Source organism: Rhinolophus ferrumequinum, chromosome 4 (genome assembly GCF_004115265.2).
Source record: "Rhinolophus ferrumequinum isolate MPI-CBG mRhiFer1 chromosome 4, mRhiFer1_v1.p, whole genome shotgun sequence".
Lineage (NCBI taxonomy): Eukaryota > Metazoa > Chordata > Mammalia > Chiroptera > Rhinolophidae > Rhinolophus > Rhinolophus ferrumequinum.
This window is the reverse complement of record NC_046287.1, coordinates 26,893,215-26,906,356: the sequence shown is the minus strand read 5'-3', so window position 1 is coordinate 26,906,356 and position 13,142 is coordinate 26,893,215. Positions and strand designations below refer to the sequence as shown.

Here is a 13,142-nt window from a genome sequence, read left to right as displayed (position 1 = left end):
CTTTATAAATAACTCAACCATTTTTGACTTATTTATATGTCTTTTATGTGGAGGTGTTAAGGTATTTGGATATTTAAAATCTAATATTTGTTACCTTGAAGACAGACTATGCACAATCCACATTCAGCCTATTTTCTCAGACTTGAATATTGGATAACGCCAAACTATTTAAAAATACAGATGATGATACACAAATATTCCAGTAAACTATACATTAGAAAAAAATTTTAATTAAAATACAACCATGGAAAATATCATTTTCAATGCATACAGTGGTCTTATTTTTAGTAAATGCCTAACTTTTAGCCTATGGTTTTTTTATACAAGTGTAAATAATACACTAATATTGGTAATACTATACTGGTACTCTCCTATACCTTTATTAAGAAGAAAAAGTAATATAGCATGTTTTTGTCATTGTTTTCTTTTTAAAGAAAACAATGACATTGACAAACTAGTAAAATAAGAATAGTTTAAATTTCAGTGTTTGAGGCATAATTACACAACTTGTAACAGTGTAACACAGTGTAACACTGTTACACAACTTGTAACAGTCGTTCGCCCTCCCATTGAAATAAAAACATTTCTTTAGCATAGTTTTAATAACGAGACCACAATTGAGTTTTACTCAAGTTTATTAATATCATTTAACCATCACTGGCTCCATTAGGAAATAGAATATATAAAATTGTTCCAATACAGTGACAGTTGAGAAATGAACAAAAATTAAAGAGCATGGTCATTTATGGTAACATCTAGCTTTCATTATTTATCAATTGTGAGGAAATCAAGAACATGAAAACTAAGTAAGAGTTAAGGCAGACTAGTGTTATGGGAGAGGACCCCAGTGTCATTCCCCATCCATTTGGAGATGGGGACCGCGGCAACCAGAATCAGCTCTGTATGAATGTGTCTCTTATTGACTAAGCAATCAAACAGGCAAGGATGAGTGGATCAAAAAGAATTTGCTTGGTGAAAGCCTCTCCCAAATTGGCTAGGTTGGAAGATCTCCTCAACCAAATCTACAAAATCAGTAATAAAATTCAAGAACAGAAAATAAACACTATTGATCTTATCATTAAATGGTTATTTTAAACTAGCTCTACATTACAATCTTCCCACTTGTTATCAGTGTTTTGTATACATCAACATCCAAATATAGTCACAAAAGTATATTGCTTTTTAGCAACTAGACACATATTCCCTCTGAAACACACACTGGGTTCGACCCAGCACAGAGCAACCAACCCTCAGTCACCACTCTTTCAAGCAAGGCATATATTGGCTGCTCGTCCAATTTTATATTCCACTCCATTATTCCTCGAGTATTTTCTCTTCAACCATACAAAATTTATTCCTGCCTCCTACCCAGGAAAGTGCCACCCTTGAATGAAAATAGTAATTATATTCACACTTGCATTACTTCAACTTGGATGGGAAAGGAAACAGAAATGGGCTTTTTTCCCTGAAAACACATGAGGTCTCACTTTTTTAATTTGTTTTTATTTGCAGAAAGAGCTCACAAGCTCAGTGTCCCACACACCTCCCTTCTCCCAACACCTTTGGCTCCTCTACCCCTGGGAAAAAGAATGGGATAAACATAGTCACTGCCTGAGAGTGGTTTTTAGAAAAGCACATAAAACCTGGAAAAGAATATTTAAATTCTACAGCCAATTCCTCAGGCGAATTCTCTACTACTGCTGGAAGGGAACAAGTAGATGTTTCAACAGTGATCTTGACACAGCCTGGGTTGCACTACTTTCCTGACACCCAAGTGTATAAGAGAGTGAAGATGAAAGAGAAATGATTGTACACAGCTTTAAGAACACTAACCACTAATAACCTTGTGAGAAATGGCAGTAAGACTGGACCCTGGACCCATAAACTTGCCTTATTTCTTGAAGTAGCCATGATGTAGGCTAGGGAAACTGACACATCCAAAAGAGCTTAAGCTAGCTGGTATCTTTGCATTTCCTGCATTCTACCACATTCTATAGCGTTCTTGAATAAGACAACCTTCCCAACCCATACAGTCACACCTTACACGTTCCATTCTTGAATATAATCTGAAAGAGTAACACTTTAGGGCAAAGATGTTCAAATTCAGCCCATATTTTTGATGCAAGAGTGGATATACTGAGGATTTTTCTATTGAGCCCACTGATAGACACAAATATGCTCACAAATGAATAGTTCCAACCAAGTTTTCTGGAAAACCATTCATTGCTTTTCACAGGGAAATTGCAATTGAAATGAGAATCAGACCTATAGGCAGCTGGCACACTAACCCATGGAAAGGGGTAGTGCTTACTTTCTTGATTCTTTAGCTCAATGGGTCTCAACCAGGGATGGTTTTATCCCATAGGGATCATTGGCACCAACCAGTGCCAAATGTCAGGAGACATTTTCAGCTGTCACAAGTGAGGGCTTGGGGGCATGGTGCTACTGGCATCTAGTGAGTAGAGGCCAGGGATGATGCAAACATTCTACTCGTATTGTATTTCACATACACTAACACATCAGATGGTAAACATTATTCTGGCTCAACGGCTCTTTTCACCCTCAGAATATCTTGCCTGTTTCTCAGGGTTTTGTTTTGAGGTCAAATTTTTTTTTTTATTCCCAAACAAAGTTTGAGTTTCAATGATCTGAACATGCTCACATTTAACACCAGCTAATGTTTTGGAAGACTCAAAACTCCTGGGTTAGATTTTTTTTTTCCTTTTTTTAAGCAGGGCTTTGTAAAAAACATAAAGAACAGAAAAGATAAAGAGAAATCAATTTCTTAATAAAATAAAACTCAGTCAAGTGAGAAAAGCCACATCTCTTTGGGAACACAGTTACTGCCTTCCCAAAGAAAAAATAATTATGAATGCTTCAAGCAAAGCATTCAATATATTTTGAAATTATCTCAACATTTCTTTCTTCATTGTCATTGCTCAGGGGATATTCCACGTTTTTCACACAGGTCCATGTGCAAAGGGTAAATCCATTGCCTTGGCTCCAAAGCTATGTATGTATAATAACTTACATGAAATGGAAAAGTTATAGCTAAAGGAAAGAAAATAAGAAAAAAGTAATGGACAAGGGGCTTGGAGCACTGTAATCACTCAGCTTAACAAACTCTTACACAGAAATGGCGTGATTCTGACTGTATTTGACTTAACGTGGTGTATCTACCCCACACAAACCACATTCGCAGAACCCACTTCAACCCACACACCTGAACTGAGTGAGCCAAAGGGAACCAACACTCCTGACCACAGCCCATTTGCCCAAGTCGGCTCTTCTCAAGGAACTCATGCACAGGCTGGCCAGTGACTTAGGATACTTGTAGCCTGCAAAGGAAAGGTAATCTGATCCGTTCAGATTCCTCCCCTGGTAACCTCAACTAATAAGCACCATTTCCAACAGGAAAAAAGTAATCATGTGGAATGCAGCTGCCATGTTTCTGCTGAATACTGAATTAATGGGCAAGTCTTCTGAAAAATCCTTAAAATAAAACTCTTCATCGCACTTAGCTTGAAAGCATCTCTGCTCTTTGTTACTAAAGAAGCATTAACTGCTTGTAAGACTGGTGAATTCTGATTAAAGTTTTTGAACATACCAATGTCAATTTCCTGGGTTTAATATTGTACCACAGTTATGCAAGATGTTATCATTTGGGGAAAATGGACCTCTCTGTACTGTGTTTATTTTTATTTACTTATTTTTTTGCAACTTCCTGTGAATCTATACTTATTTCAAAATAAAAAGTTTTTTGTTGGTTTTTTTTAAAGCATGTTTTAACTAAAACATTTACCTGTCTTTATTAGTTTCCTAGGGCTTCCATAACAAACTACGACAAAGTTGGTGGCTTAAAACAGAGATTTATTATCTCACAGTTCTGGAGTCAAGAAGTCCAAAAGCAAGGTGTCCAAAAAGCCATGCTCCCTACAAAGACTGCAGGGGCATTCTTCCGTGCTTCTAGTGGTTTGCCGACAATCTTCGGTGTTCCTTTACCTCTAGCTACAGCACTCAAAATCCTCAGTTGTCACAAGGCATTTCTCCTCTGTGTATTTGTCTTCAAATGGCCATCTTATTATAGAAACACCAGCCATATTAGATTAGGGGCCACTCTACTCCAGTACGACCTCATCTTAACTAGTTATATCAGCTGCAGTGACCCTATTCCCAAATACAGTCAAATTCTGAAGTATTGGGGTTTAGGACTTCAAGATATACCTTTGGTAGGGGGAGAAAGGGAAACATAATTCAACCTATCTCATCAAAGACCTAATTCTAGAGCCTATCATTTTTCACAGTGGAAATCTTGTTCATTCATTCATTCACTCAAAAAAATCTTTGGCCTCCTATTTGTATCAGTTACGTGCTGTGAACACAAAAGTTACTAGTATGAAGAGTCTGGCTCAGCTTCTTCATCTTTCTTCTAAAAGTGTCAAAATCTGACGCTTCTCCTGACATATTCTTTCTTAACAAATTCTTAGAGGTCACTCTTCATAGTCTCACTATAACTGCTCATGAGTGTCCAACAAAGCCCCAGTCTACTGTAATTCTCTGCAGCACATTTATTATCAGGTGCTTTCTTGCTAAATTGTGAATTTATTTGCCTGGTCCCTGCTCCCCCATTCAAATGAAAGCACTTTGAAGGTAAGGTCCTTATGTATCTTTGTTCCTCAAATATATCCCTAAAAACTAGAAAAATTCTTGACCTACAAGACACTCACTTGTTGAAAGAATGAATGAGCTACAAAAGAACATTCATTGAAAAACTGTGTGTCAGACTATCTATACCTCATAACAATCCTACCAAGTAGATGCTGGAGCTCTTACTCACACTTAAAATGAAGGCTTTCAAGGTTTGATATAACCATCCTGATACACAAGCATCACAGGAAATGGTCAAATGAGGCATGACGATAACTTCAAACCAATTGGGCTTAGCCCATTTCTGTGGCTGTGGTCACTCTTAATGCTCCTACATACAATTGAAAATGCTCATTGTCCTGTATTTGGAAAATCATCCTATTTAATATGCCGGAAATACATTTCATTTTAGTTTCTAGAGATAAAATCCAAACCAGATAGAATTTCTCATGCTTGAAATAGAAATATTTTGAGAGATTTTTGGATTTAAAAATACACTAGTGATTTCATCTCATTCATGGAATCAGAAGATTAAATAGAACCTCTAGTGGCCAACAACAACAAACCACCACAATTCGAGCATTCCAAATATGCAGGCTGTTTGAGATCCAAGGCTAATTTCATTTAAAATGCATGTAATTGATCCAAGAAATTATAGTTTAAAATCTACGCATTAAACTGTCTAAGAATAACTCAAGGCATTTGAAATGATAGAGAGTACTTTCGATACAGTTCAAACTTTCAGTTTTCACTGAAGTTATTTCATTAACGTTAATTTCATATAAGGCCTATTTTGTTTATTAAACTGAATGTTCTTCCTAGAAAGACTTTAAAAACCAAATTTCTTTACTTTTATTCCTTAGTACCTCCCAACTCACTCTATTATTAGAAGTGATGCATATCCATATATTACTATATATTCATATACTGCTAGACAGATATTTCCTAATAATGAACACTCTGCAACCAAGTCATTCCTGTCAAAATTTTGATGAGGTTGTCATGACAGCTGCAAGCCCAGAAATTTTGGTACCACTACCTTTAATACTTCATGCCTTTAATATCTGCATATACATGGTAGCCAAATAGAAGGTTCTGGAATGTATTATAAGCCCAGCTTGACTATTCCCAAAAGAATGTGTGTGTTTTTTACCTTCCAATTATTAGCTTTTAAACTGCAGTGTTTTGTGAAATTAATTTTTTTTAACTGACTCCTATCATCAACCTTCATTCTTAGTTATTGCTAACATTTTGAAAATTATCCACCATTTGTACTTAATTATAAATTACTTCTTTCCAAAGACACAGTCTCACCTTAACAGGACAATGTGGAATATTTCTCACATGTAAAATTCCAAATTTAAAGCCAAAAAAAAATCTAGAGAATCATCCCTAGTCATTTTATGGATATTACTGAGACAAAGAGGAAGACAGTGATTGTCCAGCATCATATAGGATGTTGGTAGGAAATCTATTATATGAAGCAAAAGTCTTGAGTATTGAGCAAGCAGATCATCAGTATTTTGCAAATACATCCCATGATCTGTGTGCTGAGTGAGTGTAACGCATAAGCAGGAAGTACCAGAAACATAACAACTGGTGAACATCGAACAGTTTCCCTAAATTGAGGTCAACCAGCAAACAATGTATGCAGGCTGAGCTTCAAAGGAACATAATCTCAAACAAATACAATTTGTGGAAGAAATAAGCCAAGGCAGGGAATATATGAAGTCTGAGGGCACAAAAATCAAAACAAACATAAAATAAAAGCCTCCCAGCAGAAGGTACACAGACAGAGGAACTAAAGGCACAAGGAGGACATCACTAAACACAATTTTCTTGAGCAAGAAAACCCAAACTTAATTTCTATAATTCCAGAAAAGAGAATCTGTCTATGCCCATCTATTTACATTTCAAAAACAAAGAAATCTAGTTTAGTAGATAATTTATTACTTACCAAACCTGCTATTGGTGTGGACAGTCTATTGATCTTCTTAATGACACCAGGTTTAAGCTTATTAATCAAACTGAAAGCAAATAAAGAAATAAGATATGCAATTACAAGAATGCCAATATCATCAGCTTAGTGTTCTTTTTAACATTCTCAAAAATCGTATGTGCCACTATTCCATCCCCAATATGTTATTCAGAGCCAAGAACCCAACAGAAAGCAAAGAACCAAGAAAACAAGTCAAGAAACATATTAAGGAGAACAGCCCTGCAAAAATGGGGCGCGGTCCTCTTAAACCATACAGACATACTTCTATATCCAAACCCATGTCCTTAAAAATAGTTAATTCTCCATTTGTTAAAGAAAGGTAATATTTCATTGTTTCAAATAGTCAGTTTAGGAATCTCTTCATTATAATTTAGTTCAGTTGGCCCTAAGAATACTTTTTTTTTATTAATCATTTTAATTGATTTTTTTTCCTCAAACCAATCCTTATTTTAAAAGGTAGCTTCAAAACCATCCTATTTTGCCGGATCTAAAGAGTAAAGTGGAACTCATCCTCCTAGCCAACTAGTTCTTATTGGAACCTCATTGGAACCCCATGACTGACTGCTTTGTTACCATAGCAATATGACAGGGTAACAAATTAAATGTACTAGAACTCCCCAAAATAGATTAACAGTCACCTCGGAATCTACTATTGAACAAATTTAAGTTGCTACAGAAATTTGCAAAGATATATGTGTCTCCATACTCTAGAATACTATGAAAAGAATACAGCTTTGACAACTACAACTTAGAGTACACTTATTGGTTCTAAATCTAGATTATTGTGAATTCTACTTTTTTGTTGTTCACTAATACAATACCAGACCACATAGAAATTTAATACTATAATAATGTCTTTCGATTAATGCTAGCTTGGTTAATTAATCATTAATCACTGCCAGAAAACAACAACTTGAAACAGTGACTTTCCTATTCAATAATCCATCCACAAAAAAAAGAAAAAAGGAAAATAAAAGAAAGAAAGAAAGGAAAGGAAACCAATTCTTTATTCTGTAAGAGAGCTCCAACAGAAAAGCAAATAAAGGAGAAAGAATTAAAACATTCTTAATTTACGAGTCTTCTCTTCACAATGGGAGACAGAAAAAAAAAATCTGACACTTGTGGAATGCCACTCTTTCAACATTCCAGAGATTTATATATACACTTGAGTGTGCTAAAAATAAAAAAGGCAAAAGGCTCAATTTAATAACCTTCAGAATGTTGTTTAACAGGATTCAAAATGACAAAACAGTGGCTTCTGAAGATTTAGCCTAGTGAACAAAAGAGATTGTTCTGTTTTCATAGTTTCCTCACACAATGATCTTTAGACAATTTAATACAGATAATAAAACCATCCCCTCAACTTTAAGCATTTCCTAGAACTGTTAACTCCATGATTCCCAATTTCTTATTTGTACACTGAAAGCCATGTAGGAAGAAAGGTTTTCTCCTTTTCATGGCAACTTTATATTTCTAGAATCACTAGCTGAGGAGCTAGAAAATAATTGAGCAGGTTTATAAGAAACAAGAGTTCCAAATTAATTCTAGTTGTTTCCGATTAACCAGGCATTTCTTAAATTTTATTACTGGTGGCATTCTTGCAATGCATAGAAGAACCAATAACTGAAACATTACTGAATAGGAACATAATTCTGGCATAGTATAAATCAAGACATTTGTGGCCCTTGACCACTACTTGACAGTGACTTTCCTATAGTAATTTGGATCTTAAAATGTAATCTTTTAGTAATATAAAAGTTAAAGAACCATATGAGCTGGGGATATAAAATGTCAAGAAAGTCTGGCATTAGTTGGCTTTGTTAGAGAAAGAGTCATCCATTCCTCCTCCACCCATATGAGTCACTGGAGACTTTGTCCACATGATTCAATTTACCTGTTGACTTCACGTATCATTTCTGTATTATAGTGTTAGTAATATGAAGAGCATTTTTTTTTAAATACAGTTTCTGGGTTGGAAAATAACACAGCTTACTCTCAATTAAGTCAGCTAAAGGAAATAAGGGATAGAGGTAAAGGAAACAACACAGATAAATGTTGCCTCCCAATAATGAGTTGACTTCTTCCTCATCAGAAGGGTCCAGAGCTATTACTTAGAAGCAATATATACACAGTGGGTTGGTGTTCTTCTCCAATCCTGAGCCTTCTAGTATGTGTACAAACACAGAAATAACCACAAGGAAAAAACAACACTCTGGATAACAACATACCCTCTAAAAAGCAATGTCAACTAGAGGAAAATGCTGTTTTATTTTTGTCAATTGTTAAAATGTTATCAGTTCTAAGCACTAGGATGTGGACAAAATGCACATATGGTTTTGGCAAACAGTGAACATCCAATGAAATTATGAACCAGGAGTCATTATTTTTATATAATTAAAGGAAGAACTTTAAGGACATTTCTTCTAGGGAGAAATATTAATACATGCTTCATAAAATTTAAATTTCTGTGAAACTTAAGTATATCTAAAGGAATAAGGGCATAGTCTTCTGTCAAATAAAATTCAAGTGTCACATAAAAGAAATACTACTCGCTTTTGCAAATAAAAATTCTTTGCATAATAAGTGTTCTTCAATTACACATATTGCTAAAAGCAACACTGACTTCAGGTGACTGGCTGTATTCAAGAATCAGATGACACGATAACCTTCCAGATGTGCCTCCGTGCACAAGGAACTAGAGGCAGTCAGGAGACCATTTTCTCTGCCTGTGTCCCTATGTTCCCTCCCTCTAACCCTGTGTGGAATCATGCAGCTACTCCCCCAAGCCTTCCTTCCCTCAGTTACGGCATAAACCTGGTGACGTGCTGTGACAGCACACCGGAGGTTTGCTCTCTTGGTCAGATTAAACCGCAACAGAAAATACCAAGTCATTTCTTATCTCCCATGGTAGAGCACTCTTGCAAGAAGGCCTCCAACCCCTCTCCTTCAGCTCGTGCCTCCAAGTTGTTATCTACTTCCTTTTCTTCTCCTCCTCAAACCACTGTCCACTCCCTCCAAAGGAGCTGAGTTATACAACAACAGATGCTAGAAAGACGGCTCTGTTCAAAAAGCTTGTCACCAGTGACTGGACTGTGACTTTAAATAAAGCTCAGAGGTAAGACTCAAAGGTAAAGCTGAATATGATGTCTAGCTCAGTTGTAGGTTTTAATTGGAACTAGAATTTGATGCTCAGTCTATTCGTCAAAAGAAGCTATTTCCAAACACCAAACCTCATTTTTCCCTTTATCAGAAAGCTCTGATGTGGAAAAAATAAGCCAAGCAATTATTTCTTACTCAGTAGAGGTACAAAATGGAGGGACATCTTCTGACTTCCTATTTCCAAAGACTTTCCAAATGTACCAGAGACACTGGCATCAAAGAGCACATCAATACTCTGAGAGTGAACTTTTTAACCTATGTATTACTTGGTTAGTCACTCACACATACATTTCTGATATCCTTCTGTCAACCACATTTTTTATTTTTATTAAATTTATTGGGGTGACACTGGTTAGTAAAATTATATAGTTTCAAGTGTACATTCCTGTAATACATCATCTATGTACTGCATTGTGTGTTCACCACTGAAAGTCAATTCTCTTTCCTTCACTATATGCATGACTTCCTCTACCCTATTCTCCCACCTCACCCTTTGGTAACCACTAAATCATGTTTCTTTCTTTGTCCTTGCTCATTTGTTGCTTTCAGTTTTATATCCCACATGTGAGTGAAGCCATATGGTTCTTGACTTTTTCTGTCTTATTTCGCTTAGCATGATAATCTCAAGATCCATCTGTATTGTCACAAATGGCAGTATGTCATCTTTTCTTGTGGCTGAGTAATATTCCATTGTATATATGTACCACATCTTCTTTATCCAATCACCTACCAAAGGACACTTCAGTTGTTTCCATGCCTTGGCCACCATAAATAATGCTGAAATGAACATAGGGATACATATTATCGTTACAGATAAATGTTTTCAAATTTTGGGGTAGATACCCAGAAGAGAGATTGCTGGGTTGTATGGTAATTCTATTCTTAGTTTTTTGAGATTCTCAATCCATACTGTTTTCCATAGTATCTATACCAATTTACATTCTCACCATAGGGTTTTTTTTTTCCCTGCAACATCTCCAACACTTGTTATTAGTTGTCTTGCTGATGATAGCCATTTTAACAGGTGTGAGGTGGTATCTCATTGTGGTTTTGATTTGTATTCCCCTAATAGTTAGTGAAGTTGAGCATCTTTTCATATATCTGTTGCCTGTGTGTATGTCTTCTTGGGAGAAGTGTTTGTTCAGGTTCTCTGCCCATTTTTTAATTGGATTGTTTATTTTATTTTGTTGTTGAGTTGTATGAGTTCTTTATATATTTTGCATATTAACCGTTTATCGGAGGTGGTGTTTGCAAATATCTTCTCCCATTTGGTTGTCTGCCTCTTTGCTTTGCTGACGGTTTCTTTTGCTGTGCAGAAGTTTTGAAGTTTTATATAGTCTCATTTATATAGTTCCTTTTTTGCTTTTACTTCCCTTGCCTTTGAGGTCAAATTCATAAAATCCTCTCTGAACCCAAGGGCCATAAGTTTAGTATCAATACTTTCTTCTATGCAATTTATTGTTTCAGGTCTTATATTTAGGTTTTTCATCCATTTGGAGTTAATTTTGGTATATGATGACAGACAGCAACCTAGTTTCATTCTTCTGCACGTAGCTTTCCAATTTTCCCAGCACCATTTATTGAGGAGGCTTTCTTTTCTCCATTATATATTTTTGGCTCCGTTGTCGAAAATTATCTGCCCATATACATGTGGGTTTATTTCTCGATTATCAATTCTATTCCACTGGTGTCTGTTTTTGTACCATCACCATGCTGTTTTGACTGTTGTTGCTTTGTAGTATAAATTGAAGTCAGGGAGTATGATACCTCCAGCTTTGTCCTTTTTTCTTAGGATTGTTTTGACTATTCAGGGTCTTTTGTGATCATACAAATCTGATGATTTTTTTGTTGTTGTTCTATTTCTTTAAAAAAATGCCATTGGGATTTTGATGGGGATTGCATTAAATATGTATATTGCTTTGGGTAATATGGCCATTTTAACTATGTTGATTCTTCCAATCCACAAAATGAAGTAACTTTTTATTTCTTTGTGTCTTCTTCAATTTCTTTCAATATTGTCTTATAGTTTTTAGTCTATAGATCCTTCACATCCTTTGTTAAGTTTATTCCTAGGTATTTTATCCTTTTTGTTGCAATTGAAAAATGAATTGCTACTTTTTCTGAAATTTCATTATTAGTATACAGGAACACAGTGGATTTTTGTACATTGATTTTGAGTCCACATTTCTTAAACATATACCCCTACAGTAGTCAAACTTCTCCTATTAGTAACTAAATTTTCTTAAAGATTTTATAAAGATATTACACTTCTTTATAAATAGCAATGATTTTTGTTTTATCTGTTATTTGACACTCACTTGCCTAGTTTTCTCTAGATGCAAACTCTACTCAACAAACATTTGAATGCTTACTAGAGAGAGAGAGAACACTGTGCTGGTATCAGCAGCACAGCAATAAGCCAGGGAAGCTACTAAGCACAAGAATAGTCACTTGATCCAAACGACATCTCCTAGCACTTTGCAAGGTACCTGGTACGTAGTAGGTGCTTTAAAATATTTGCTCAAATGCACTGTCTAACTTTTAGTGCAGAATTTTTTCTGTGAATGATTCAAATATATTTAGAAAAACTTGACCTTTAATTCCATTCAAATGCTAGCAATGTTTTTTTTTGCTTCGCCCAACAAGAACATCTCCCTTCTGTTATTTTTCCTGTTGCCAGACAGTCAAACTTGAATTTTTACTTTATTACATTGCCCACAGAAATAATATACACCGATAGCATAAATTTTAGTGACCTGAGTACAGTCCCTTCTGTTGGATGAACCAGAATTTACATTAAAAATGTTCTATAACTGTTGGACTGGATCTTAAGTAAATTCCTTATTAAGATTTTAAATTAATTACCTTCACCTAAATTCATAAGTTGTAATATTTGAAAAATAGCACTGAGTAGTTAGTGATTACATTTCCATGGGTAAAGTAATAAGCATATGTAATTTAAAATTTCAAAGTGTAAAAGCATTCAATATAAATGTCTATGATGACCTTAGTATTTTCAAAGACTGGTAGTAGAATTAGCGTAAGTTCAATTTGTAGAATTCCTGTTGTAGTAATTTTGAATACTGCTGAATTACCTACCACACAACTAAATAGGTAACAATACATGCTAACATGGGAAAGTGTGTGGAACAGCAACAAGTCAGTATCAATGCAATTTATAATTATCATTTTATTGTAATAGGACTTCCTTATTTAGCCTGTTATGCCTGAAGCATCTTGAGGTGAGTCAGCAAAGCTTGAGCAGTCCGACAGCAGGTTTCTATACTACTAATGGATCTCCCTGAGTAACAGGAATTTCCCCGGTCCGCATCAATAA

General features: G+C 35.3%; 1 protein-coding gene across 14 annotated transcripts in view; it reads right to left on the bottom strand.

The window, feature by feature from the left end:
• Positions 1–13,142, bottom strand: part of LMO7 (LIM domain 7) — a 190,174-nt gene that overhangs the window by 108,024 nt on the left and 69,008 nt on the right. For all 14 annotated transcript variants that reach the window (XM_033104126.1, XM_033104131.1, XM_033104129.1 and 11 more), the window contains exon 3: positions 6,605–6,674. In XM_033104126.1, coding sequence (XP_032960017.1) covers positions 6,605–6,674 — 70 coding nt within the window. The remainder of the gene's footprint in view (positions 1–6,604; positions 6,675–13,142) is intronic.